The 27,745-nt window shown below is 57.1% G+C and overlaps 2 protein-coding genes across 4 annotated transcripts in view; one reads left to right on the top strand and one right to left on the bottom strand.

Annotated features, from left to right (window-relative positions):
- The window catches only part of BIN3 (bridging integrator 3), a 48,988-nt gene extending 39,049 nt beyond the window's left edge, over positions 1-9,939 (top strand). For both annotated transcript variants that reach the window (XM_004610104.2, XM_055144468.1), the window contains 5 exons: positions 2,595-2,731; positions 3,085-3,125; positions 7,563-7,704; positions 7,798-7,932; positions 9,277-9,939. In XM_004610104.2, the coding sequence (XP_004610161.2) occupies positions 2,595-2,731; positions 3,085-3,125; positions 7,563-7,704; positions 7,798-7,932; positions 9,277-9,423 (602 nt within the window). In that variant the 3' untranslated portion in view covers positions 9,424-9,939. The remainder of the gene's footprint in view (positions 1-2,594; positions 2,732-3,084; positions 3,126-7,562; positions 7,705-7,797; positions 7,933-9,276) is intronic.
- Positions 9,940-10,076: 137 nt separating this feature from the next.
- On the bottom strand, positions 10,077-27,239 carry CCAR2 (cell cycle and apoptosis regulator 2). 2 transcript variants are annotated; one of them, XM_055144466.1, is made up of 21 exons: positions 27,113-27,239; positions 26,139-26,234; positions 25,782-25,873; positions 25,333-25,424; positions 25,042-25,156; positions 24,753-24,882; positions 24,489-24,585; positions 17,972-18,091; positions 15,255-15,477; positions 15,058-15,171; positions 14,634-14,797; positions 14,069-14,243; positions 13,757-13,984; positions 13,459-13,680; positions 12,742-12,886; positions 12,559-12,641; positions 11,776-11,922; positions 11,578-11,689; positions 11,290-11,478; positions 10,969-11,174; positions 10,077-10,880 (listed from the first exon to the last, which is right to left on the bottom strand). In XM_055144466.1, exons 2-21 carry the CDS (start codon positions 26,194-26,196, stop codon positions 10,836-10,838), a joined length of 2,757 nt encoding a protein of 918 aa, XP_055000441.1. In that variant the 5' UTR covers positions 26,197-26,234; positions 27,113-27,239; the 3' UTR covers positions 10,077-10,835. The 2 variants fall into 2 exon arrangements, with proteins under 2 accessions (XP_055000441.1, XP_055000442.1); XM_055144467.1 differs by having other exon boundaries at positions 12,559-12,638.
- Between the last annotated feature and the right edge of the window lie 506 nt (positions 27,240-27,745).

Below are 27,745 nucleotides of genomic sequence, written 5' to 3'. Positions count from 1 at the left end.
GAGTGGGTGGCCTCAGCCCCCTCGGCAGGGAGCAGGGCATTGGGCCCCATTCCGTGGGCTCGTCCGCCGTGTCACAGCCTTCTGGCTTCCAACAAAACCTTCGTGGCGTCAGAAAGATAAATGCATCTTACAACTGGTAGTGTCTTTAATATGTGACAGGAAACAGTGAAAGGACATTCAGAATGTGTTTCCTCTGAGATGCTGAAGCTGGTACGGGCATCGTGCGCAGGCGGGGCCCCTCCGGTGTTTTGCTGTGGACAGTTTAGACCTGTGCGTGCACGCGCGCGCACACACACACACACACACACACACACACACAGGACCACAGCTGCCTCCAGGTCTGTGTCCTGCCACATAGCTGCCCTGTGACTCCCAGCTTCTGGCACAGGGCGTCTGACTACACCAGGCACTTGCAGAGGGAAAGGAAGTAGCAGAGAGCACCTTTGACAGGAGCACCCACCAGCTCTGCTGGCCCACCAGGAGAATAGTACCCAGTGACGGGTATGAGCTCAGTCTTCAGGGCCTCACTTACCCCATCTCTGCAGCGGATCCTGAGCTGAAAGAGACTCCACACGGCTGGCATCCGTGCACTGCGTGCAGGAGTCCTGGGTTCAAGCCCAGCACTGCATGATCCTCCCCGAACCATACCTGGAGTGCCACCAGGCGTGGGCTCCCAAAAAAGCAAAAACAAACTACATCCATCCCAAATGTTTCTGGGTGGTTTGAGGCTTAAACAAGAAGTGGGTGTGTGCGGTCCCTGGCAGAGCCAGGATGTAGATCTTGGCAGCTTGGGAGTTCTAGATCTGTGTGAGTTTTCAGGTCACAGGCCAGGGAGAGCTCAACAAACGTAAGTGAGAGGCCCCCACGCTAGGACAGGGTCGGGGGGCGGGCGGGGGCGACCTTTGCTTCCCATGCCCTGGCCCAGCTCGATCCCCAGCACCCCATGAGGTCCCCCAAACCCTGCCAAGAGTGATCTTTGAATGCAGAGTCAGGAGTAAGCCCTGAGCACTGCGCAGTGTGTCCCTTACCCTCTCCCTTCCCCCTCCCAAAAATCCCAAGCTGAGCACATGCTTTGCAAGCAAGAGGCCTAGTGTCAGTCTGTGCATCTACATGGTCCCTTGGCACCACATGGCCTCCCCGTCATCCCCAGGAGTGACCCCTGAGCACTTAGACTGGAGTAGCCCCTGAGCACTGTCCAAAAGTAAAATTAAGAAAGTAAGTTCTGGGCCTGGAGAGATAGTATGGCAGTTAAAGTGCTTGCCTTGCATGCAGCTGACTTGGGTTCGATCCCCAGCATCCCATGTGGTTCCTAAGCACAGCCAGGAATAATTGCAGAGCCAGGAGTAACCCCTGAGCATCTCTGGGTATGACACCTACTCCCCACCCCCCCCGCCAGTTTTTTTAAATCAAATAATGAAAAAGTTCTCAGGTCTCCATATTTGCATGCAGAAGTGTAGAGGAGAGGCAGAGAGATGAGAAGGGCCATGCGTGTTCCCTGGTGTCTGTGGTCTCAGAGTCCAGGGGGAACAAGTCTGAAGTGCTTCCTGGAGCTGGGGGTCATTCACATGGGCAGTGCTTGGGCTAGACCCCGCCTTGCCCCGTCGGCCACTGCATGTCCATGAGGTCCTCTTGGAGCACAGCCACACCGGTTCTTCAGGGTAGTCTGGGGTGGAGAGAGTGGTTCCGACAGAAAACAGCCGCAGATAGCAAAGCCAGGCGGGGTCTTGGCGGCACCCTGCAGAGCCGCTCAGTCCTTGCCCCACCAGCTGCCCACTCTGAGACCTTCACTTTCTAGCTGCCTGGCTAGCTAGGGCTTTTGATTTTGTTTTTGGGGGCTTTTTTGGAGAGGAGGGGTTGTTTTTTTGGGTCACACCCAGCTATGCTCAAGGCTTACTCCATCTCTGAGCTCAGGGATCACTCCTGAGGATTCGGGGGACCGTATGGGGTGCTGGGTATTGACCCGGGTCAGCCACATGCAAGGCAAATGCCCTACCTGCTGTACTATCGCTCCACCCCCCCACACACACACCTGGAGAGTTGTTTCTTTGGAGTTGTTTGTTTGTTTTTTTTTTTTTTGGCTTTTTGGGTCACACCTGACAATGCCCAGGGGTTCCTCCTGGCTCTGCACTCAGGAATTACTCCTGGCGGTGCTCAGGGGACCATATGGGATGCTGGGAATTGAACCCGGGTCAGCTGCGTGCAAGGCAAACGCCCTACCCGCTGTGCTATCGCTCCAGCCCCCACCTGGAGAGTTTTAAAGCACGTTTTCCAGATTCCGACCTTAATTAAAATCCTTAGAACCAAATCTGTATATAGCACAGCTTTCCTCCCAGATGGGTTCTGTTGGAACCCGGAATTTAGAGTCACTGTGACAGGTAAAGCTGCTCTGAAAGAGTTCCTTGGAGCCCAGCAGGTCGGGAGAGGACTGGCGTCTTGTTACTCTCTCGGTGACAAGGATTCTCTTTTGCTTCAGTGGCCCGTGGCCCTGGGTGGGGGCGCCCTGGCGCAGGCTCGGGGCCGAGGGAGGGCAGCGGGTGCTGAGCGGACCTTCAGGCCCGTCCCTTTGCCAACTGGCCGAGCCTTGACTTCTGCAGCCATGTCCAAGTCCGCTGTGAAGATATCCTTGGACTTGCTCTCCAATCCCCTCTGTGAGCAAGACCAGGACTTCCTGAGCATGGTGACGGCGCTGGACACCGCCATGAAGCGGATGGACGCCTTCAACCAGGAGAAGGTGACTGGGGCCTTGGCCTTCCTGGGTCGTGCCTCTGACCAGTGGGGAGCGCCGTGTGGGGTCCCGGGCAGGACCAGCCCCCAAGCCCTTTCCTGCCACCGGCCCTCAGGCTTCCTCCAGTTAGGCCCCAGGAGACTCCCCTCCTCACCAGCTCGGCCATTCTCGGCCTGGGCGGGCGGTGGCTGCTGGGTGAGCACTGGCCCTGAGCGGTCCCTGTCCTGCTCTCGGCATCCCCCGACAGGTCTCCTTTCTCTCCCTAGGAACTCGGGGTCTCCCTCCCCTTTTTAGGAAGACTTTGGTGCCCCCCACCCCCACCCTGTACCCAGTATGATATTGGGTTTTCCTTTTGGCAGGTGAACCAGATTCAAAAGACAGTGATCGAACCCTTGAAAAAGTGAGTACGGGGCGCTGTGAGGGCAGCTTTAGGCACTGGAGTCGTCCTTCCTGGCAGGGAAGGTCAGCTGGCCACGTGGCGGCCAGAGCCCCTTCCTAGCAGCCTGTCCCCAGAGTTGCCTGGGTGACGGGAAACCCCGCAGGCATGCCAGTGACTCGTCTCTGGGCCCAGGCAGGCCACGCCCGGCACCCAGCCCCCCACTGTCCAAGGGTTCCGGTGACTGGCCATGGGATGCCCCAGCCCTTCTGTGGTGGTCCCTGCACCCCTTTTCCTCCGTTCCTCCCCCCCAGAGAAGGTAGGTGTGGGTGAGTCAGACCTCGGGGCTCTGGCCAGCCCTCCCGGCCCAGACGCCTCTCATCCCCACCGTGTAGCCGTGGGGTCCTGTCCAGGGAGGCCCCTAACTCATGATCTGTCGGGGTCAAAAATGCTGGGTGACTCCTTGAAGTCGGGCGGGCTCTGGTCGGCGATCAGAGGGCCGATCCCCGCGTCCCTGAGGAGGTGGGCGGGAGCCCCTTCATCTCCTTCCCGGCCTCTCCCGCAGGCCGTGACCTCGGCAGCCGCGCCCGCAGCTGCACTTTATTACTCTTCTTGGTGGTCCCTGCGCTGGCCTGGTGCTGGCCGCTGATGAGGGCCGGACGCGGCCCTGAGAGGCAGGCAGGGGCCACGCTCCGACCCTCCGGCCCCTCATTCCCTGTTCAGTTCTCAAGACGGGGGGGGGGGTGAGGAAAACTCGGGGGGGGGGTGCCATCCTGGTGGGGGTCCAAGCCTGGTGCAGTAAGGAGAGGGGCATCTCCCCCACCTGCCCCGGGCAAGGCGCACGGGCCCGCTCCACTGCCGAGCTTCCTGCACCGTCTCCGGGGCAGGGGGCTGGGGTGGGCGGAAGGACCCGGGGTCCCAGGGACCGCCACCCACGGCTCGCAGGGCTCGGCCTGGCACACCCGCTCAGCGCTGGGTTGCCGACTTCTGTCTCGATTTCACAACCAGCGAGGCAGCCTTGAAATCTGATGCGTGGCTCCTGCCGCCAAGTGGAGAGGAGCCCCAGCGCTTCCCACCGCGGGCAGCCCACCACCTGCCAGGAAGGGGGGCGTGTGGCAGAGGGGGCGGCCCCATCTCCGCAGCGGATCCGCTGACCTCTGCGCGAGCCCCGCTGGCCGCCTGCCCTGGGCCCGGCGGCCAACAGGCCGTGTCCGACCCCGGCCGCCCGGCACCGTGGCGGCCTCCTCGCTCCAGGAGCGCCGCTCCCGGGGACCCCAGCACCGGAAGCAGGAAACGGCAGCTTTCCTGTCCTCTGATGAAGAACATCTCCACATGGCCCCCTGCCGCCCCCGGCCTTCCCCAGGGGGCCCGGCCTCTAATCCCGGACTCGGGCCTGTTCCCATGTCGGAGGGGGATGCTTTCAATTTCCCTTTCCTGGTGGGTGGAAGATCCCGGCTGTGTGGGCACAGGCTGACGAATGGCAGGCATTCCCCACCGGGCGGGCTGCTGCAGCCCACCTCCCAGCCGGCCCGCTCCCCCAGCTGCCGCCTCGCCCCCGGGGGAGACGTGGGGCCCAGGGGCTCCCTGGGCCCGCCTTGCCTGCTGCCCCTTCTTCGAGGCCGGGTAACAGACTTTGGTCCTGAGCCCAGGGGGTGCCGGGCTAGGGCACGAGGCGCATCCCCACCTCCACCCCGGGGCCCGGCCACCCCACCCCTCCTGCCTCTGTCCCCCGCTGGGGGCTGCGGGCCTCAAGCTGCTGCTGAGCCGTGCTCCCGAGCCAGGGGCTAGGGGCGAAGCCGCGTGTCCCGGAGCCCCAGGCATGACGTCACAGCCACGCTCACACGCGTGCGGTGCCACTGCCCAGCAGTGCCAAGGCCACGGGGGCCACTGAGTAGGGCTGAAGCTGCTCCATCCTCAGCATCTCTAGGAGTGACCCCGAAACCAAACCCACCCGGGAGACGCACACTGCCCTCCCGCCGGGCGGGACCCAGCCTCTCCCCCTGCAGGCCTCTCCCCGCTCCTCCGTCAGCCTCCGCAGAGTGGACTGCCCTCGCCTGCGCCCTCAGTTTCCCCGCCTTGATATGAGCAAGCCTGACACGGGTCCCTTCCCCTCGGGAGGTCCTTGGTGAACTGGCTTGTCTCTGGCAGGTGGACTGGCGGGGCCTCCTGACTTGATGGGGTGCTGGTGTGGGCGTGATTGGGGTGCTGGCGAGGGAGTGACTGGGGGTGCTGGTGTGGGCGTGATTGGGGTGCTGGCGAGGGAGTGACTGGGGGTGCTGGTGAGGAGTGACTGGGGTGCTGGCGAGGGAGTGACTGGGGGTGCTGGCGAGGGAGTGACTGGGGTGCTGGTGTGGGAGTGACTGGGGGTGCTGGAGAGGGAGTGACTGGGGGTGCTGGAGAGGGAGTGACTGGGGGTGCTGGCGAGGGAGTGACTGGGGGTGTTGGCAAGGGAGTGACTGGGGGTGCTGGCGAGGGAGTGACTGGGGGTGCTGGAGAGGGCGTGACTGGGGGTGTTGGCAAGGGAGTGACTGGGGTGCTGGTGAAGAGTGACTGGGGTGCTGGAGAGGGCATGACTGGGGTGCTGGTGAGGGAGTGACTGGGGTGCTGTCGAGGGAGTGACTGGGGTGTTGGCAAGGGTGTGACTGGGGGTGCTGTCGAGGGAGTGACTGGGGTGTTGGCAAGGGTGTGACTGGGGGTGCTGTCGAGGGAGTGACTGGGGTGCTGGCGGTGTGACTGGGGGTGCTGGCGAGGGAGTGACCGGGGGTGCTGGAGAGGGGTGACTGGGGTGCTGGCGAGGGAGTGACTGGGGGGTGCTGGCGAGGGAGTGACTGGGGGTGCTGGCGAGGGAGTGACTATGGGTGCTGGCGAGGGTATGACTGGGGGTCCTGGCGAGGACATGGCTGGGGGTCCTGGCGAGGGCGTGACTGGGGGTGCTCTCGAGAGAGTGACTGTCAGAGGGACAGCTGGTTCTCATCGGAGGTCTGGGCGCGAAACAGGTCGGCCTGGGCTGTGCCTCTGCTTCCTCTCGACGGCAGGGGAAGGCACCCCCGCATTCCCACTCCCCGTCATGGGGCCCTCACCCCTACTGCTGCTCGCTGCCTCCTTCCGGCCTGTCTCGCCCAGGTCCCGGGTCACCCAGCAGCCACTGTCTCTTCCCAGGGCAGTGCCAGTCTGCCCGGGCCTTGGGGGTGGGGTATGATCGCCTCGGCCCGGCTGCACCTGCCACGGGAACCACATGCATCTCAGCTGCTGCCACGGCCTCAGGAAGGGACTGGGCTCAGCTGGGCAGCCAGGACCCCACAGAGCAGCTGCTCCCCTGGCTCGGGGTTCAGGCCCCCCCAGGCCATGTGTCCTGGAGATGGCCGGGCCCCCCCACCCCGAGCTGGCCTGACTCCCAGCAGAGCAGTGCTGTGTGACAGTCCCCAGAAGTCAGGGAGGGCTCATCCCTTTAGTGCGCTAATAGCTGAGAGCAGCTGGACCCCGTGGCCCAGAGGGCTGGCTTTAGGGGGCTGCCCCGCGGGAGGCCGTCCTTGCATCCAGGCCCCCTGCACGGGGCACTAAAGCCTCGAGTGGGCTGGTCTTCGTCCTCCAGGAGAGGACTCGGGGTGCCATGGGTACTCTGTGCTGATGGGGCTCAAGAAATGTCGAGGTCCCACTCCCAAGGACGTGCTCCCGGGAGCACCTGGCCCTGGTGGCATGAGAGGGCCCTGCCAGTGCTCCAGGCTGGCTCCACCCACTTGGGCTGGCTGCTCGGATGCTGTTGGCAGCTCAGGGTGCGAGAGACAGTGCTCCAGGCCTGGGCCGGGAGCAGCTGCTGGCACAGTGCTGCCCTGGGTGGCAGGTGGCATGGCCCTTCCCTGGGCAGGATGGCCCAAGTCCCAGAGACACCGCTGCCCTTCCTCACACCTGCCCCTGGGAGTGGGTGCTGTGCTGTGGGGGGGGTGCTGGGGTCTGTCCCCTCCTTGCAAAGGTGGCGCCGGGCTGTGCCAGGCAGGGAGCAGCTGGCTGTGCCTGTCCCTAGCGCGGCCTCCCAAGGGGCTGCCGAGGTCCCGGCAGAGGTTGGGGATACCATTCCTGTCCCTGCGGAACTGCAACCCTAGTTAAGTCGTGTCGGCTCTCTGGCTTCAGTATATTTTAATTTTTAAAAAAGATTTTAAAAAAAACAAACTATTTTTTAATGTGGAGGCGGGGGCCGGGGGGTCATAGCTCACTGGTGCAGCTCCTGTGGCATGTGCGTGAGGCCCTGGGTTCTACCCCCGGCACCGCCAGAAGAGGTTTGGGCTAGACCCAGGGGCAGGGGTCCAGGCCCACGGGACCGGCACGACCACCTTGCTGCTTGCTTCTCCCCAGGCACTGCCACGTGGTGGGTAGGTTCAGCCTGTGCTGGTGCCGGGGTAGAGGGTGGGGGATGTCACCAGCCCTGGTGTGTGGCGAGCAGCGCACGGCCCACCCACCCCGCAGGTTCGGCAGCGTCTTCCCCAGCCTCCACATGGCCGTGAAGCGGCGCGAGCAGGCCCTGCAGGACTACCGGCGGCTGCAGGCCAAGGTGGAGAAGTACGAGGAGAAGGAGAAGACGGGGCCCGTGCTGGCCAAGCTGCACCAGGTAGCCCCTCCCCCCGGGGGCAGCCCCGGGCCGGGTGTGGCCATCCCGGTGTGGCACTACACTGGCCGCACCCCCCGGGCTGCCCCTCTCCAGGCCCGAGAAGAGCTCCGGCCCGTGCGGGACGACTTTGAGGCGAAGAACAAGCAGCTCCTGGACGAGATGCCGCGGTTCTACAGCAGCCGGCTCGACTACTTCCAGCCCAGCTTCGAGGCCCTGATCCGAGCGCAGGTGGGGCCGGGTCCCTTGTCGGGGGGGTCGGGGCAGGCTGGGGGAGTTGGCCCTGTCCCTCCCTGTTCCCACTGCTCTGGGGACTGCAGGGTGGTGCCGGGCGGTGACGGGCTGGGCGGCTTCCCACCAGAAGCCTCGCACCCCTGTCCTTCCCACTGACTAGTCCTTTCTTTCCATAGGGGGACAGGTTGGGGCGGGGGGTGGCCCCGTGTTTCTGTGGCTGAGGAGGGAGCACACAGCACGGTCTAGATCAAGCTCCCAGCCCACCCCGGCTCCCCATAGTCCAAGCCATGAGCAGCCTGTGGTGGCCACACCGGCCTCCTGCGCTGGCCTGCCCAGCTGGCCCCCTCCAGTGGCCGTTGTCACTGTAGCATCCCCTCTGAGCACAGAGCACATGACGGCCCACCCTGGAGGCTGGGGCCCGGGAGGGCGCCCTCCCCGCTGCCGCTCCCCTCCCGTGAGCCTCGCGGCAGCCCTGTCCCTGCCCCTGCCCCCAACCCCCCAGCTTCTGCACGAGAGGAAGCTCCCGGTGTCCACGGGCTGCAGCAGTCCGGGGGCCAGGGATGCCCCGTAACCAGGCAGCAGGGAGGCCGGGGCTGTTTACCGCCGCCCCAGCTCCAGCCTCCCCCTCCTGCGGCGGCTGCTGCCATTAGTCACTGGAGAAGTGAGCATTCCCGGTGACTCAGCCTCGCGCAGCCGCTTGGCACCACTGGGGGAGGGGGCGCCCCTCCCGAGCTGACAGCTCCCCGGGAGCCCGCTGGAGCTCTGGCCGTGGGACCCCGAGGCTGTCAGCCGAAGCAGCCCCACCACCAAGCCCGGAACTCAGCCCGGCATCCTGGGTCAAGGCGTCAAGCTTCTTGGCGTTTCTTCTGCAGTCGGGTTCGAATAGCGTGGGCCCTTGCATCGGTCATACAGTGGGCACTGAGGTGGCAGTGGCGCCTCCTCCCGTCGGAAAGCCTCCGGCGCTGGCTCCAAGCAACCCTGGGCCAAGCCAGGCTCGCTGCTGGCGGCTCGCTCTTCCCACAGGGGCCCGGCCCCGGCACAGAAGCCTCTGCCGCCTCCGAGCTGGGACGAAGCCTGCCTGGGCAGAGTCCCCCCCACCCCCCGCCCGCAGCCTTGGGCCCAGCTGCCCAGTACACTGGAGGCCGCGTGCTGGCGTCCCACGTCACCCCGACCCCGCTCGCCTCCTGCTGCCCTGCACAGAGATGTGCCCGGGTGGCTTCGTGCCGATTCTCCCCTGCCAGGAACCGGTGCAACAGCAAAGCCGAGCGAAGGGGGTGGGGGGAGGGCAGCGTGCCCCTGCGCTGTGTGTGGGCCTGCGCACACCTCCTGCCTCCCCTCCAGGTCGTCTACTACTCGGAAATGCACAAGATTTTCGGAGACCTGACCCAGCAGCTCGACCAGCCCGGCCACTCGGACGAGCAGCGGGAACGGGAGAACGAAGCCAAACTGAGCGAGCTCAGAGCCCTCTCCATTGTGGCTGATGACTGAGCGCACGCCGGCTCGGGCGGACTCCTGGGACACACGCCAGCCGGCCGGGCGGGGTGGGAGCCTGCCCTCTTGCGGCCCCGAGCCCCAAGGAAACAGCCAGAGTATGTCCTGGCCAGGGCGAGAACAGGCTGGCTGCCTCCGGTGGGCCTGCGGTCAGCTCCCTCGAGGTCCTGGCCCCACAGACCCGGCCAGGGTCACATCTACCTCCACAGCAGCCATCCTGGGGACCCTCCCCCTCACCCCGGTGCCTTTCTACTTCAAGGACTCCCCAGCCCTGCTGACAGCACCCCATGGGCTACCTAGCCCGCTCCTGTCTCTTGGGTCAGGTGTCGTCTGCTAGGTTCCCTAGGAAACAGGCGTCCGCATTTGTCTGCGGCTGCTCGTGTGAGTAGCCTGCTACCCGCTCGTCAGATTGATTCACAGGCCTCAAAGCAACAGCAGTGGGTTTGTGTCTCACCCGAATATCTGGAATTTTATTTTTTCAAGTGAAGTTTTCAATAAAATTTCCATATATTATTGTGCTATAATAAGAGCGGGAGGGGCGGGGCTGCCGTTACTTTTGGGACGACACTGCCCCCTGCCGAGCAGGCAGGGACCAGCTTCAGGGACAGAGGCTGGTGGAGGGAAGACAAGGGAAGAGGACACTTGATTTGATTTTGACTTTGGTTTATTTAAAAAACAAAAAGCCAAAAAAAAAAAACCCAACTTTATATACAAAGTCAAACTGAAACCACGGATCATGGAAAGAGGCGAGAATTATGGGGAACAGGGAAAGGCCGGGCCAGAGCCAATACCACATTCTGAACACGGGGAGCCAGGGGCGCAGTGCTGGATTCTCCGGCGAGCCCGGGGTGGCTGGAGCGCAGTACTCACTGGCAGACACAGCCCCGAGCAAGAGCTCACCAGCCTGCCTCGGTCCCAGGGGGTAGGGGCCCCCAAGACCCTGCTCCAGCCCTGCCAGGACGTGCGCCCCCTAGAGGAAGGGGCTCTTACCCCAGCCAGATTCCACCTCTGTTTCTTCAGTTTAATGGCATCAGACCTTAGGACATACTCGAAAGCCTTTTCCTCCCCTGCCTTATTCTAAACTGGAAGAGGACAGGCGGAAGTCAGCATAAGACTAAGGGGGGGCGGGGGGGTCCCAGGAGAAATCCCCAGGTAGAGGGCGGATGTCGTTCCAGGGGTGCAGAGATGTTGTATTTAGCTGTAATCGGAACCTGGGTTCCTCGCTTGTCCGTCCCACGTAGCAGAGAGACCCCCACCCTGACGGCCTGGCCTCCCCTAGACTGAGCGCCGGGGGTCACCCCCGGCCTATGGCTCCCAGTCCTGCTCCAGATTCTTTCTGGGACCAAAGGGCTGTAACTTCTGCAGGCTCCATCGCTGACCTCCCAGGCTGGCAGCTCCCACACGAGCCCTCAGTTGCTAGGTGCTGGCTCCTCCTTCTCTACCCAGCTGTCAGCCTGTTTGAAACAGACGCAGTAAGAATCAGGCCTCAGGGAGGAGGGGCCAAGGACCCCGGAGTGAGGGAGCAGCTCCCTCCCGACTCACCTTCTCAACCATCCGCTGCATCTCCAGCTGCAGGGGGGTCAGGCGTCTCCGGAACTCCTGCAGCAGCCGCTGCAGCTGGCCCTTCTGGCGTTCTGCCGTGCGGGCCGTCTCCTCGGCCTCGGCCAGCCGGGTGCGCAGCTCCTGCATCTCTGCCGCCAGGGTCTTATTTGTGACTTCGGTGGCGGAGAAGCGGTTGTGGCTCTCCTCTGGGGGGAAACACCAGAAAGCCTGCCGCTGAGTCGGGGCTGGAGCACGAGGCGGGCGCCCAGGGCCCAGGTCAGGCTCCTCTTCCGCAGACGCGCCCGGCTGCCCGCTGCTCACCCAGCTTCAGCTCCAGCGTGTGGATCTTGTTCTCCAGGTAGAGCCGCCCGCTGTCCTGCTGCTCCGCGCGCTGCAGCAGGCTCCCCACGTTGATCAAGCTGCCGTTGTGGGACACCAGGCCCTTGTGCTCCACGGGGGCGGCGCTCGGCTTGGCGCTTTTCCCAGCAGGAGGTAGCAAGTCCAGGTTTCCTGGAAGGCACACAGAGGAAATTGAGGGAGGGGAGTCCCCCCACGCCCCACCCCCCCACCTTCCTCGGGGGAAGGGGCCGAGCAGCAGCCAGCACGTACCGAAGAGCACGTCCTCGGGGAGCCCGCTGTCCGTGCCCTCCTGGCGGCTGTACTGAAGGCTGCGGTACTGGCAGATGTTCTGGGTGACCACCCTGCTGACCAGCTGCTTGGCCTGGAGAAGACACACCCCCAAGGATGTGCACATGCCCGGGGCTAGTGTCCCCACGCGGGTGTCGGGCGGGCCCCGGGCAGGGGTACCTGCTCTGCACTGAGGCGGAGGCCAAGGGTGAGCAGCATTTTCTCCAGCTCTCGCCGGTGCAAGTAGCCACACCAGTTGGCATCGAAGAAGACGAAAGCAAGAAGACAGTCCAAGGGCAGCACAGCAGAGGGGTCCAGTTCCTTGGGCTGCATGCGAAGAAGCCAGGGTACACAGGACTTGTAAGGTCTTACTGGCTGCATCATGGGAGAGTTCACCACCCCTCTGAGCCCTACGGCTTGGCTAAGGGTTAGGGGACTCTTACCAGGTGGCCATCCAGTTAACTACACGACCATGCCTGCACACAAAGGCCTGCTTGGGACACTCTTGACTCAGGGACACAGACACAGACACAGACACACACACACACACACACACACACACACACACACACACACACACACACACACACACACACACACACACACACACACACACACACCACCACCACCACCACCACATGTCGTGCTCAGATTCTCCATCTTCCACGAGCCAAAGCACATGGTGTGTGTCAACCAAAACCCACAGGGAGGGCGAGGGCCAGGGCCCGGGGCACTTTGCACATAGCAACACATTCCCCAAACCACCACACACGCACATTCACTCAGCACCGTCAGAACCAAGCCTCAAGGAACAAGCTGGGAGCACCACCTGAGCACCACCAACAGTGGCCCATAAATAATAATAATAGAAACTTAGAAATTTAAAGTCAGGCACTGGGAGTCATGTGGTAGAAATAGTCCTCTCACCGAGCTGAGAACTGGAGGGGAGGAAAGAGGTCTCACCATGTCCTGAAGGGAAGAGAACTCCATCTCCGACTGATTTGAGGCCACAGACCGGACCTCCGAATCCTCCAGCTTGGCTCCTGCTACGGAAAGTCTGAGGTAAGCGTGGAGTGGGCCCACACTCCTGAGGAGAGGGCCGCCCGGCACCGAGGCAGCCCTGGGCTGGGCCTGGCACACACATACCAAACTCCTCCTCCCCATCATCCCTCAGGAGCAGCAGCTCGGGGTCAAGGGCCATCTCACAGAGGTCCTCGGACGCCTCCCCCTGGGCTTTCTCCTCTTCCTCTCCACCAGAAGACTGGGGCTTGGGCAGATGCCCATCTTCCTTCTAAGGGAAGCAGACCAGGGTGATGAGAAGGCACCGTCACCTGCAGTGACTGTACTGTAACAAAAAAACGGGCACGTCTGAGGACCGACTGTGCGCCACGCAGGGCTCGGCACTCAGCGTCTTGCCATTCACCGATGCCTTGCGTTACATGACTTAAGAGCATACCAGGGTCACGGCCAGACACCCAAGGTCTCCTCGGGACCAATCCCAGCCCAGGGGATGTGCTGACTTGCCAGTATATATGCAAGGAGATGCATGTGCTTTAGGCGGGATCAGCCCCAGGTAACAACACCCCCTGCCTCTCCTCAGGGCAGCAGCCAGAGGAAGAGGGTTCGTGCTTCTGCGGCACGTCAGCCGCGCCTCCTCCCCTTCCCTCTGCAGCTTCCCTGCTCCCAGGTCCTGAGTGGCTGCAGGGCACCGCGCGAGTACACAACAGAGTCCCAAAGCGCATGCAGTGAGCGGTGCAGGCAGAGAAGACCCACCAAGCACCAGGGCACGCTGGGACCATGCAGCGCCCGACTTCTGTGGGGCAGAAGGGAAGCCGGTGCCCAGGTGGGTGCAGGGGTACTCACCGGCGGAGCGTCTGACTCGGCAGCTGTGCCCTCACTCTGTACCTCATCCTTGGACCCCTTGGCTGCCTCCTTGGCCGTGTCTTCCTCCTTGGCCGCCACCTCTTCCTTCTCAGGTTCAGGTGGGGCCACGACCTTCTCAGGAAGGCTCAGCAACATCTTATAGATTCTATAGCCAAAGTCCCTCTGCAGCATCTCCAGAAACAGCTCAGCCAACACGGTCACCTGGCAGGGAAAAGGATCGCCGTGAGCCCCACCCCACCCCCTCCGAGCCCCACAGCCTCCCCGGCGCCACAGCCACCTCAAAAGAGATCCTCTCTTTGGGCCTCCGATCCTCTACAATGTAAGGGAGGGACAGACTGACACAGCTGGAGCGTGCTATGACGGCAGGCTCCAGCGGGGGTGGGGGGGCCTCTGGGAGGTCAGTGTCCATTTCCTGCTGGGCCGTCGCCTCCGGAGTCTCTGCGTTCTGTTTGGATGTATCTGCTGCCTGCTCCGCTGCACTGCCCTGCTCTGCAGGCTCTGCTTCCTGTGACAAAAGCCAAGGCTGTAGCCAGCTGGGCCCGGGGCTCAGGGCATCCACATACGGTTCATTCACGAGGCTATGCCTTACCGCTGGCACCTCCTGGGCCGGGGCAGCCGCCTCCGCCGCAGCCTTCTGCTGGCACAGGGCCTCCCACTCCTCCAGAGTCGGCATGATGGTCCAGACATCCGGCAGGTACACCACCACCGTCTGCAGCCGCCTCGAGGGGCCTGGCTGTAGGTACTGAAACTCGGCAAAGCGCCACCTGCTCACACAAAAGAAAAACGAAGCGCTCACACGTGATATTCCCAGGCAAGTGCTTCCATTTCCACCCGCATTTGCTGATGTGTAATGCATGCCAAGCTCTCAGAGCACAAGAATAAAAGAGACCGAGTCCTTTGGGAACGGTAAGTCAGCGGGGAGACAGGAAGCAGACGGATGTAGCTGGCAACGAGGTGGAGCCAAAGGGCACCAGAGATCACACAGAGATCGTATGTGAGGAGACGTGCTGGTCAGTGGTCTTCACCACACACACGCCGTCGTCCTCATGCCCAGGACCCCGCTACTTGTCCGGGCTGGAGAAAGGGATGAGCTGGGAGTGGGACCAGCAGAAAGGCGAGCCACCCCCGAGCTGCAGCGGGGAACGGCCACTCACCACTTGGTGCAGGCGCTCAGGTCGATGCCGGTCTGGGCTTGGGCACAGCGGATTGCGGTGCGGACCAGCACCTGTGGGTCCCCCTTGGGGTCGAGGCCATCCAGAGAAGGAGACCACTCACCCCCGACCAGCACTGCCTCATCTTCTTTCTGGCTTAACAGAAACTGCAAAAAGAGAACAGGGACCTGAAAAAGCAGCACCTGGTCTCCCACTCTGAAGCATGCTGACACGTGTGTGGAAAGCAGGGGGCCAGCCAGGGGAGTCTGTCACCCAGAGGCCAAGGGCCCACTCCTGACCAGGACCCAGCCACATGCTCCTTCAGGCAGGGAGGACCGTCCCTGAGCCCTGCTGTCCTCTTTGCTCAGCGAGCAGGAGAAGCACGTTGCCAGTGATCACACCGAGTCTCCTCCACTCCGGCTCGTACCTTGATTTGCTTCAGAGGGTGCTCTGGGGTCTCCCTCGGCTCAGTCATGTCATCCACAAAGAGCATGCAGCAACGATACAGCTCCTCCAGTCCTGGGGAAGACAGCAGCAGGACCTGCACGGGCAGCGGAAAGGAAGACCACTCAGCACCTGCCAGCAGCCAGCAACGGAATAGGCAGAGGATTCCACCCAACTCACCTTGGAACTGTAAGAGGGGTCGCTGTCTGCAGAACTGGGCTCAGCACCAGTGTTGGGAGCTGGCTCCTTCTCAGAAGATACCTGGATCCGGCTTGGGTGATGCAGGGAAAAGGGTTGGCTCAGAGGAAAAGCTGACAGCCAGCTCAGATGCACGGCCAGAAAATTGGACGGGACCTGGAGGTTGCGGTAACGGCGCTGGAGTTCTAAGAAGTCACAGGTGGGGCTACCAAAACAGAGCAAGGGATCGGACTAAGCAAACACTAATAATAACTTTTTTAAATGAAACCGTAAGATTTGAACTAAATGGGAAAATTATTTCATGATCAGGGAAAGGAAATTCTCTGGAAAAGGAAGTGATAGCTCAAAACATAGTCAAACTGGAGAAGAAATTAAAGAATTGACAGGGGACAGGGAGCTGGGGCCAATCCAACTGTGCTCAGGGTTCTTCCTGGTTCTGTGCTCAGGTACCATATACAGTGGTAGGGATTAGCCATGTGCAAAGCATTATTTGCTGTACTCTTGCTCTATCCCCAAAAGGAAAATGTTTGCAATCATGAAAAACGAAAAGGGTTGGTCTTTTTTTTCCTGGCTTTTTGGGTCACACCCAGCGATGCTCAGGGGTAACTCTTGGCGGTACTCGGGGGACCATATAGGATGCTGGGGATCAAACCTGGGTGGGCCACGTGCAAGGCAAACGCCCTACCCGCTGTACCATTACTCCAGCCCCAAGGGTTGCTGTCTTAATGCAAAAAAAAAAAAAAAAAAAAAAACCTTTAAATCAATTTTTTGGTGAAGTAACAGAGGAGCTGGAGAAATAGTATAGTAGATAAGTCCCTTGCCTTGCATGCAGCCAACCTGGATTCAACCCCCGGCATATGATCCTCCCCCAAGCACAACAGGGAGTAATTCCTGAGTGCAGAGCCAGGAGTAACACAAGCACTAACTAGGTAGGTGTTGCACCCTACCCCCCAAAAAATAAAAAACAAATAAAAAACAAAAGTAGCAAAGCTGGAGATACAGCTCAAAGGACTAAGCACATCCTTCGTCTGTGGGAAATCCAGGTCCAATCCCTGAAACCACATGGTCCCTCAAGCACCACAGCAGTGACTCCTGAGCACTGAGTCAGAAACAGCTCCTGCTAACCACTGCTTGGGTGGCCCAGAATGAAAACAGTAAAATTCAGTAAAAATAAATCTTAAAAGATCCCAAATCTGAAGAAAAGCGGGAAAACTGACAACAATAAATACTTCACTGAGATGAAATGAAATTTTTCAAAAGGCAAAAACAGATGGTCAACTTGGGCTGGTGAGATCATTCGGCGAGGAACGAAAGTACACGGCCTTGCGCGCAGCTGACCCGGGTTCAATCTCTGGCACCACATATGGTCCCCAGAGCCCCGCCAAGAGTGATCGCTGAGTGCACAGCCAGGAGTAAGCACTGAGTACAGGCAGGTGTGGTCCAAAGACAAATAAAACCAAGCAAAATGACACTCAATCTTACTTCTAATTGAGGAAATGCCAATCAGGGCCTGGTAGGGACAGAGCAGCCGCACTGCACCACCCACACACAGGGTAATCCCTGGCCCAACAAAGTGTGGACACGTCCAGCAGCCCAGAATACAGTGCCAACCCGCACCAGTGCTCCAGTGTGTGACCCCGGGTCATCACACTCTGGGGCAGAAACAAGGAAAAAAGATACACAAATCAGATTATCACATTTCACTTATCAGAGAAACAAAGATCAAAAGCTTAATGATACAAAGGCTTATGGAAAGAAGTTGCTTCGTGCCCCACTGGTGAGAATGTAAATTGATATGGTCTCTTTCAGAGAGCTGGCAATATCTATCCAAGTTTACAATCAGACCCTCTGTGCCAGCTACTCCATTCGAGGATCTCGGTAAAATGCACTGTACACAAAGATGTATACAGAGATGCTATTTCAACAATATTTAGTATTGAAAGACTGAAAATGAGGAACTGATCAAATTATGATTTATCTACCCAATGAAATACACTGAAGCTGAAAAAGGGAAGTATCAATTAACTTTCGAATAAATGTTAGTAGGAAACAAAGCCTAAGAAATATTAAGTGAAAAAGTAAAGTACCAAACAGTAGGTACAGAAGAGCCAGAGCAATGGCCAGAGCAATGTTAGAGAGGGTAGGGTGCTTCCCTTGCACGTGGCTGACCTGGATTCCATCCCCCACACCCCAGGTGGTCCCCTGAGCACTCCCAAAAGTGATCCCTGAGCACCCCCAGGTTTGGGGAGAAAATAAAACACCCTAAAACCCAGCATGTACAACAGGCATTTGTTTGTGCTTTTTGAAAAAAGGTCAATGGGCTCAGAGATGGCTTAGTGGGAAAGCACCATCTGCCTCGCAGGCATGAGAGCTGGAGCTGAATTCCGAGCGCAACCCCCCCGCCCTCCCGGCCCCAGTGGAGTGGTAACTGCCCCAGCAGAACAGCCACCAGCAATCCCCAGCACCAAGATCTGGTATGCGGTCTCTGACATGCCACACCAAGTATATGAGCACCACAACCAAACACAGAGCCCCGTGTGCATGTGTGTGAGCACCACAATCAAGTATTGGGACACGCGGCCACTGTGACAGATGGGACGGAACAATGCACAGGCACAGGCAGGCACCCGGCACACAGACACGAGGGAAGACTCTGACACCAGTGCCCAGCCTCAGCCCACCTGCAGCCTGGCGCTCACCTGTCCACAGTGTAGGGAGTGAGTTGGACCCTGTAAGAAGGTAGCTCGTGCCTTGGCTTCTTAGCACCCCAAGGCTCGCCACCAGCCCGCTGTTTGCGTTTCTTGGAGTCATAGTCATCACTAGAAGTTGATCCATCACCAAAAAGGGAGAAAAATAAAAAACAAAGTTACATACAGATTTGACAAACTAGCCAAAAACAAACCCGAAAGAAGCTACGCCCACAACATTTTGGAATAAAGGGCCAGGGGCGCATGCATGTGCTATGCCTGTAGAAGATGAAATTTAAACACTTTTATTAACACAGGGGGAAAAACAAGCAAAAATACTATGCAACACTACGTATTTTGTGCAAAAAACCAAAGTGTTGAAAGAAGAAATTAAACACTAAGGGTGTACATTCCTCATAAAACTTATAAATTTTCTTTTCATATATTTCTGGACTTTGTAAATTAGCTAACATGCAATTCTCTTTAAGGGAGGGAAAAAAAGAATAAAATATATTTTAAGTAAGAGACACACAGAGGTCAGGGGATAGCAGTTCAGGAGTCAGGGGTACGTGCCCTGCGTGTGCCAGGACTCGAGTTTGACACACAGTACCGCACAGCCTCTGAGCATCACTGGGTGTTTTCCCGGAGGCTCAAGCACCACTGGGCCTGAGCGATACGGAAGTGTGGGTGTGGGGTTTAGCGCTAGACCATCTGGCCAGACCGGCCAAGTATTGCTGGGAATAACCACAGACCCCCAAGTACTACTTGGGAGTCACCCCCGCCTCAAAGAAGACACAAATATGAAAAATATAGGCTGAGAGACCTATAAAGTCTAGTTCTTTACAAAGAACAAAAACTTATCCTTAACGTTACATGTTAAAGTCATAAAAACACTCAAATCCTTTGATCCAGTAATTCCATTTCAAAAATGTAACCCAAGGCACCAGAGTGGTATAATACAGTCAGTAAGGCATTGCCTTGTGCATGGCCAAGCTGGGCTCAACACCCAGCATCCCCTGTGGTCCCCCAAGCACTGCGAGAAATAATTCCTGAGTGCAGATCCCCTTAGCATTGCCAGATATGGTTCAAAAACAAAAAAGTCATCCCAAGGCAGTTAATTTAAAAAGAAAACAAAAAGATAAAGAAAAAAAAATTGAAGCAGCATACCTGGAGAATTAAAAAAAATAAAAATAAAAACCAACATTCGTATCCAGCAATCCATGCTTTTTTATAGAAAATAACTACCTGATAATTTAGTCATTAAGACAACCGCAGTGGGGCTCAGTGACTGCTCAGAGGGCTGAGGCTTGTGCTTCTGTGAGGGAGCCCCAGGTGTGACCCCCAGCACAGCATGCCCCACCCCAGCTACAAGCTGGAATAGCACCTAAAACCACCAGGGGTGGCCCCCAAATATAAACAAATCTACATGAATAATTTGGACTGTAAGATACAATAGTAAAAGCATGCGGGAGCCCGAGCTCGTGCTTCGTACGCAGGAGGCCCCAGTTTGACTCTAGGTTCCTCAAGCCCCGCCAGTGGTGACCCCAAGCAGAGCCTGGAGCAGACTCCGGGCACTAACAGGTATGGCCCCAACACCCCCACAACCACCACCAAATTTTTGATTTTGGGCCACACCCAGCAATGCTCAGGAGTTATTTCTGGCCCTGCACTCAGAAGTTACTCCTAGAGGTGCCCAGGGGACCATATGGGATCCCAGGGATTCAACTGGGGTTGGCTGTGTATAAGGCAAATGCCCTTCCCACCGTATTATCGCTCTGCACCCTGCCCCCATTTTAAAATAATCAAAGTAAGCAGGCAGATAGGAGCCAGAGCAATACAACAGGGAGGGTGTTTGCCTGGATTTGATCCCCGGCATCTCATATGGACCCCGAATACTGCCAGGCGTAATTCCTTAGTGCAGAGCCAGGAGTGACCCCTGAGTATCACCAGGTATCTCTCCAAAAACAATAAAGAAATAAAAGTAGGCACATATGTAGAATAAAGAATAAAAAATAACATAGAAAAGCAGCAATATGGGGCTGGAGCGATAGTACAGTGGGTAGGGCGTTTGCCTTGCACGCAGCCGACCCGGGTTCGATTCCCAGCATCCCATATGGTCCCCTGAGCACTGCCAGGAGTAATTCCTGAGTGCAGAGCCAGGAGTAACCCCTGTGCATCGCCAGGTGTGACAGAAAGAAAGAAAGAAAGAAAGAAAGAAAGAAAGAAAGAAAGAAAGAAAGAAAGAAAGAAAGAAAGAAAGAAAGAAAGAAAGAAAGAAAGAAAGAAAGAAAGAAAGAAAGAAAGAGAAAGAAAAGAAAGAAAGAAAGAAAGAAAGAAAGAAAGAAAGAAAGAAAGAAAGAAAGAAAGAAAGAAAGAAAGAAAGAAAGAAAGAAAGAAAGAAAGAAAGAAAGAAAAGTAGCAATATGTGGGGCTGGAGAAATATACGATCGCCGGAATCCCGTATGTCCCCTAGAGCAACACCAGTAGTTTTTCCCGAGTGCAGAGCCAGGACTAACCCAGCAATGCCGAGGCCCCCAAAAAAGGAAAGAAAAGTAGCAATATGTAACTTTTCAAATTTATTTTCTATTATTTTCAAAAGTATTTTCTTTATCTCAAAAATATTTCTACAAAATATTTTTCAAAATTATTTTTTAAGAATGGTTACAATTCCCAGGGCCAGAGAGAGAGTTCAGTGGGAGAGGCATTGTCCTAGCATGTGCCAGCTCAGGTCCCATCCCTGGCATCCCATATAGTCCACAGAGCCCACCATGAGGAATCCCTGAAGACAGAGTAGAGTAACCCTGGGCACTGCCAGGTGTGGCCCAAAAACACATAAAACGGGGAGGGGCCAGAGTGGGGGTGGGAGGGGAGAAGAATGTTACAATTTTAAAAGAATACATTTCCACACAAGTCTGAAATGACACATTTTTAGTGTTGTGATTTTATAGACTAGTTGACACCACTTCATACATTTTTGTAATTACTTGCAATAGTATAACCAAGGTGTGACTGTCACTATCACTGTCATCCCGTTGTTCAGATTGCTCGAGCGGGCACCAGTAACGTCTCCACTGTGAGACTTCTTGTTACTGTTTTTGGCATATCGAATATGCCACGGGTTGCTTGCCAGGCTCTGCCGCGCAGGAGGGATACTCTCGGTAGCTTGGCAGGCTCTCCGAGAGGAAAGGTGTGACTACAAGTCAAAAAAAAAAGTGGAGGGGCTGGAGCAATAGCACAGCGGGTAGGGAGTTTGCCTTGCACACGGCCGACCCGGGTTCAATTCCCAGCATCCCATATGGCCCCCTAAGCACAGCCAGGAGTGATTCCTGAGTGCAGAGCCAGGAGTAGCCCCTGTGCATCGCCAGGTGTGACCCAAAAAAGAAAAAAAAAAAAAAGTGGAAGAGACAAACCAAGAAGACCACTATAAAATGCCAGACTGATGAAAGGAAAAGTTCCTATATTTCAAGAGAAATAAAATCAACCATCAGTTCTTCATAGTGTAGTAACTGAGTTGATTCTATTTACCAGCAGTGTCAGCTCTTTGCTGTTAGACCTGGGCCGTTTCCTTAGTTACTACACCCTGAGTGACTAAACTGATGAATTTAACACTATGTTGCTCTTCTTTTTTGCTTCTCTAAGTAATCTCCCCTATTCAAAAGTCTCTTTCCAAAGCTGTCTTCTCATCTTGTCCTACGGGATGTCACAGCTGCCATCTTTCTGACTGAGGAGCTGTTGCCTACCTATGGCTGAATTCTTGGTACATACTGTCAACTTCCAATTAACTCAGATGTTCCACTGAATCCTGTTAATTCAACAGCCAGTTTCTCCCCCTGATCATAGGATAGCACCAGCAAAGACATCTCAATAACCACAGCACCTGTGTTGGTTACTGATGCACTTTTTTTTTTTTTGGCTTTTTGGCTCACACCCAGCTGTGCACAGGGGTTACTCCTGGCTATGCACTCAGGAATTACTCCTGGCAGTGCTGGGGGACCATATGGGATGCTGGGAATCGAACCTGGGTCGGCCGCGTGCAAGGCAAACGCCCTACCCACTGTGCTATCGCTCCAGCCCCCCTGATGCGCTTTTGAGAGACACATCCAGCTGAAACTACACCTACATCCCAGTTGGGTCTGTATTCACAGTACACTGGAGACACTGTTCCCTGCATCCCAAAGAATACAAAGATGTCAAGTAACACAGCATCTGGGGGGGTGGGAAATGCTAACATAGCAAATCCATAAATTAATGTTGATCTCTCCTACTCGATCATACCTACTTTCTAATACCCTTCTCCCTATTCTGCAAATTCAACTAACTAATAATTCACCCTGTCTTTAAAGCTAGGACAGTCGCCTTGCTCTTCAAGCCCATCTTCTCCCTTGATTACACATCTCACTTGCCTGTCTCTATGTATCTTTGCTTGCTTTTTTTCACTCTGAAGAAGCCCAGGTTTTTGAAAATTTCCTGTTTCTCTCCTTTCACATCTTTCCAACCAAATTTCACTTAATAAAAACTATCTTGCTTTAAAAAAAAAAAAAGAAGAAAAAGAAAAAGAAAAAGCTATGACAGTAAAGTATTATGGCCAAAATATGTAACAGAGAACTTGCACTGGGTTCAACACATGCAACTAGAAACACTTCAAAGCTGGGTTTGCGGGGCTGGAGCACAGCGGGTAGGGCGTTTGCCTTGCACACGGCCAACCTGAGTTCAATTCCCAGCATCCCATATGGTCCCCTGAGCATCGCCAGGGGTAATTCCTGAGTGCAGAGCCAGGAGTGACCTCTGTGCATCGCCAGGTATGACCCAAAAAGCAAAAAAATTTTTAAAAATTTTTAAAATTTTTTTTAAAAGCTGGGTTTGAACCTGAGAGCAGCCACTGATCCCACCCAAGCCGCATTATCCCTGCAATACTTTCACAAGACAAGAGGTGAGAAGTCCCTGGAAACTAGAGACAAAGCAGAAATACAAGTCAGGGGCATGCGACTATCTAAACTATTTCCCAGGGACATAGGGAATGGAAGACACTGTTTCTAATAGTAGAAACACTGTGTCAAACAATCCCAGACAATGAAGCTTCTGCTTGTTGGAATTCAGAGACCTGCCCAGCTAGTTCAGCACAGACAGGCAGGCCTGCAGCCTAAACTTTCTCTAAACTTCTGGCAAGTATTCACAGCATTCTCAGCCCTGCCCCGTAATAACCTACTGCGGGGCTAGAGAGTTATTTTCTTCTCAATACAGTTATCATTTCAAAAGAAAACTACTGCACGAGAGAGCTTCCCAGAGCAGTAGAAATGTTTTGTATCTAAATAGGAGCTTAAAGGGCTACATGGGATTTTCCATTTGTCAAAACTGTCCACTTAAGATTTAGGAAGTTCAATCCATATAAATTTTAGCTGGGGAGAAAAATAAACCCTCGAGGCAGGGTGTAAATGGAGGTAAAGAGAATGGTAGGCAGATGCTGAAGTTGGACATAAAGGGTTTATCACACTTTCTGTTTGCTTCGCGTATATAATTAATCATGATGCTACTTTATAACTAATTATAATCCACAGTTAAAAGTTAAAGACCTGGGGCCGGAGTGTACGGCAATTGCCTTGCATGTAGCCGACCTGGGTTTGATCCCTGGCATCCCCTGTGGTCCCCAAGCACTGCCAGGAGTAATTCCTAAGTGCACTGTAAGAACATTGTTCACCGCTCCCCCCCACCCACCCACAAAAACAAAAAGTTAAAGACCAACAAACAGAGCTAGGATGAGTCTTAAGCTCAACTCCTAAGGAACAGAAGTAAAAACTGCTAAGAGAGTTAGGTAGGGTGAGGAATATGTGAGTACCAGAGAGCAGTCCTGAGTGTGCCGACGATACTTCCTAGAGCACCCTGACGCCCCAGGTCCCCACACCTGCTCCCGACTGGGCCGAGGTGCAGTCTGTGCTGGCAGGGCACAGAGCTGCCCTTGAGAAGCAAGTGCCTCCGACATGCTTCCTACTAGGAATTACATGATATGTGCTGCAAGTTTACTTTTTAATGATTTTTTGACAGTTTCTCGGAATCTCAATCTTAGGGACTAGAAATAAGAGGGGAAATTACATACTAAAAAGTAGTTCAGGAAGTTGGTTGGCTGCATCGAGAACAGCAGCTCCAAGAAAAAAGAACAAGTACCAACAACAACAACAAAAGACGAGGAAAACAAACAACAACAAAAAAATTATAGGAAGATCGAAAGGATATTTCCCTGGACGGGATGTGTTAATGCTGTTTCCTAAAGCCCTAATAAGGACAAAATTCACCAAGAATAAAATAGCAATTCAAAATTATAGTTTGACAGATGAGCTACACATAAAATCCCTGTTTCCGGAGCAGTTGATAAAGTCCCTGTAGTTGTGCATACACCTCCCCAGGTCTGCCTATCTCAGCGTGAAGAGGCCAATACCAGCTGCAAACACAGAATGCTACTGTCAACATGTGACAAAGGATGTCGCTCCTAGAAGCAACTCAATACAAAGTCATTCCTGCTTGATCGTCCGCTTACCTTCGACCCTGATCCAGTCGTCCATGAGGGCCCCGGGCGGGGAATCTGTTCAGGTGGCTCAGATGAAGTGTGTGGGATGTTTGGAAGAGACTCAGAGCTGCAAAGAAAGGGCCAGTAACTCAAAAGCCCTGAAACCCTGCCCAAGCTCACGGTCTCTTTCTCCCAAGGCACAGAAAGAGCCACATCGCTTGTGAGAGAGCAGTTACAAGTCTATCAGAACACCCCAAGAAGACACACCCCGACGTCCAGGTCACCGGTACTCACGCTTCTGAGGAAAGAGGGGGGGAATCCGGTGAGGCTGGAAGATCAACTGGGGCTGAGCTCCCAGAATCCCTTGCTTCTGGCCCAGGGCTGCCACATGCAGAAGGGGAGGTGCTGGGGACTTCAGCAGGGGCTGCAGAACAGTGGCCAGGGAATTCAAGGAATCTCACGGTTAGAAAGATACAGTCCTACCCTGCCCCTGTGACAAAGGTTCAGTTCTCGCCTAGGTTCTAGGGCCCAGGGGCTTCCCTCCCTCCCCACTCCATCGCATATGCCAAAGAGACATGAATACCTGGTTGGAGAGCGTTTGCACCTTGACAGCATTCCAGGGCACTGCCTGGCCCGGGTTGTATGCAGCCTTCACCAGCACCTTCTCACCCAGCTGGGGCAGCCGACCCTTCACCACACTGCCAGCACACGAGCCAAGAGGCTAGTCAGGAGAGAGGCCCTGGCCAAGCCACCCAGGTTCTCACCGTGAGGCCCTCAGTATTTCTCACCCCAGCATTAAAAACAGCAAAGCAATGCCCCGCCAGCAGGACGAACCCAATAAGCATCTCCAGAAGAGGACCAGCCCCAAGCCTACCTTAGCTGAAAAAAGACCTCTTCATCCACCACCCCAAAGTAGTCGTGCAAGCTGGTGACAATGCCAGTGAAGACCCGCTGCTTCTCCCCACCCTGTAAGAGAGGCGCGCGGTTTCAAAGTAACAGGCCACAAGCTGGACGCGATTCGCACTCTGCCACTGGCACCTCAGCCCTACCCAGCCCGACTCAGAGTCCTACACTGCGGCTCAAGGGAAGGAAGCAGGGATTATACGATTATCAGGTTACAAGTTTCTTCTGGGAGGTCCTGAATTCCAAGGAACACTCTCAAGAGCCCCCTTAAGCCAGAACTTCAGACTCCCTGTCAGAGGTACTGGCCCCGGCCAGGAGTCAGGAGAAAGAACTGCGGTGTCCGAAATGAGCGCATCAGGCATCCATGCGGCTGGGAATGTCCCAAGGGCAGAAGCTCACGAGAAAGGGTGCTTGACCTACCTGCAGGTGCCTGGCATTCTGAGACAGGTCTGTGGCCACTGGAGGAGTGAGCAAACCAGGAGGAGGACCCAGAAGCGAGGTTGAAGCCGCACCTACGGGGACAGAGAGGCCATCTCCAGGACTTGCACCCAAGGTCCTAGAGGGCACCCAAGGAGCAAGTGCCTTCGGCAAGTGCTCCGGGAGCTTCACTGACCACCAAAGTGTCCCTCTCCTGTTTGCTTTTTTTATCCACCAAGCTGCAAACTGCACTCAGCCAGGGAAACCCCTCCCCCCACGCAAGGCTCTATTCTTAGAGATTAGCTCCAAAAGACATACTTCCCAGCATGCGGCCAGGTGGGGGGGGTTAAAGGTGATCACCTGAGAAGTTGCGTCCCCCTGGAAGTGGGTTGATCCGCTGGCGCTTAAACTGGGACATTGGGAATGCTGTCCTCTTTCAGAGTCTGAGGGTAAAACCTTCAACCAGAAAAGACGTGTTAAGAGTTCATAGGGAAAGTTTCCATCTGCCGCCCCCAGGAAGGAGCAGAGGCGGTTCAAACGAGCCGAGTCGCGGGTCCTGCAAATGAATGGAGGTGATGGATGGGGACTAGAACGCGGAGCGGGAGAAACTGCGCTGTTTCCCCCTCTGCCCGCACAGTCCTCACCTGGAGGTGGGCAACACCGCCAGGCATATTTCTAGAGCTGGGCGGGGTAGTGGGGGAGGGGAGGGGGAGAAGGAAACTTAAGTTCAGAGACCTTGAGACTCGCCCGAGGCCACCATGTGTCAAAAACCGGGACTCACGCCACTCGGCGCTCGCGGGACGGTGCCACGCCACCCCCAAGGGCCTGGGGGCGGGGGGCGGGGGGTCTCGGGGCGCGCCCCGGGCGGCGGCTCATTCATTCCCACGCAGCCGCCGAGAGGCTCGGGGAAGGCCCCGGGAAACGGAGGAGCCGGGGCCCGGGCGCGGGCGGTGCGGGCCCGCTCCCCGGAAGCCCGGCCCGTTGTTCCCCCGGGCGGGCGGCCGGGAGGAAGCGCCGGGGCCCGCTCGGACGCGCGCGGGGCTGCGCGCCGCGGGCCTCCGGCTCCCGGGCTGGGCGGCGGCGGGCGCCGCGGGCCGGGCCGCGGGCAGCGAGCAGGCCCCGGCGGGAGGCCGGCGGCGCGCGGTTTCTCCTCCTCCCGCCCGCCCCCAGGGCCGAGGCCGTTGCCAGGGAGACGGGACTTGCCGTCCGAAGGGGGCTCGGCCCGTCCCGCGCCCCGAGCATCCTCGCCGCCCCCTGGGCCCCCGCGCCGCCTCTCGGCCGCGGCCGGGGAGACGGGGCGCGGGGGCGGCGGGGAGGGGGCCCCCCCTACCCACCTGCGGGCCAGGGCCGCGACACCGGGGGGACAAAGACACCCGGAACCACCGCTGCCGCCGCCGCCGCCGCCGCCGGAAGCGCCTCTCCGGAAGCGCGACCACTGGTCGGAAGCCGCCACTCTCCCGGATATGGGCCCGCCCTCCCGCCCTGCCCCCCGCGCGGGCTGCCACCCGGCTCCCGCCACGGGCCGGAAGTGCGCCTGCCCCGATCGGATGCGCGTGAGGAAGCCCGGCCTGGCCGGTGTCCTGGCCTAAGGAGCCCGTTAGAAAAAGGAGGCTCCCGAGCATTGGTTCCTTGACCCGAGGCGTCTGGAGCGGGCTCTCCCGAGGTCGGGGAGGGCCGTGGGCATTCCCGGGCTCGGGAGCCCGGCCCCTGGGGAGCAGGGAGGGGAGGATGCCTGCACAGCGAGCGGTTCTGGAAGGTGGCCCTGTGTCTGACTCAAGCCAGGGACTTTTCCCTAGCCCTGCCCTTCCACTGCCGGCACCCAAACATCTCCCCTGCAGGGATGAAACTTCCCCTTTCTCAATTAACAAAGAGCTAGGGTCCTAAGAGGCCAGAGGAAAGTATTATCATGACAAAAGGGAGACGTGCCTTTAGGCTTCACAAGCCCGGGAAGGGGAGTAGTGCCCTAA

The sequence above is a fragment of the Sorex araneus genome, chromosome 7 (genome assembly GCF_027595985.1).
Source record: "Sorex araneus isolate mSorAra2 chromosome 7, mSorAra2.pri, whole genome shotgun sequence".
NCBI lineage: Eukaryota > Metazoa > Chordata > Mammalia > Eulipotyphla > Soricidae > Sorex > Sorex araneus.
Note: the sequence above shows the minus strand (reverse complement) of the source record. Positions and strands in the feature narration are given on the sequence as shown.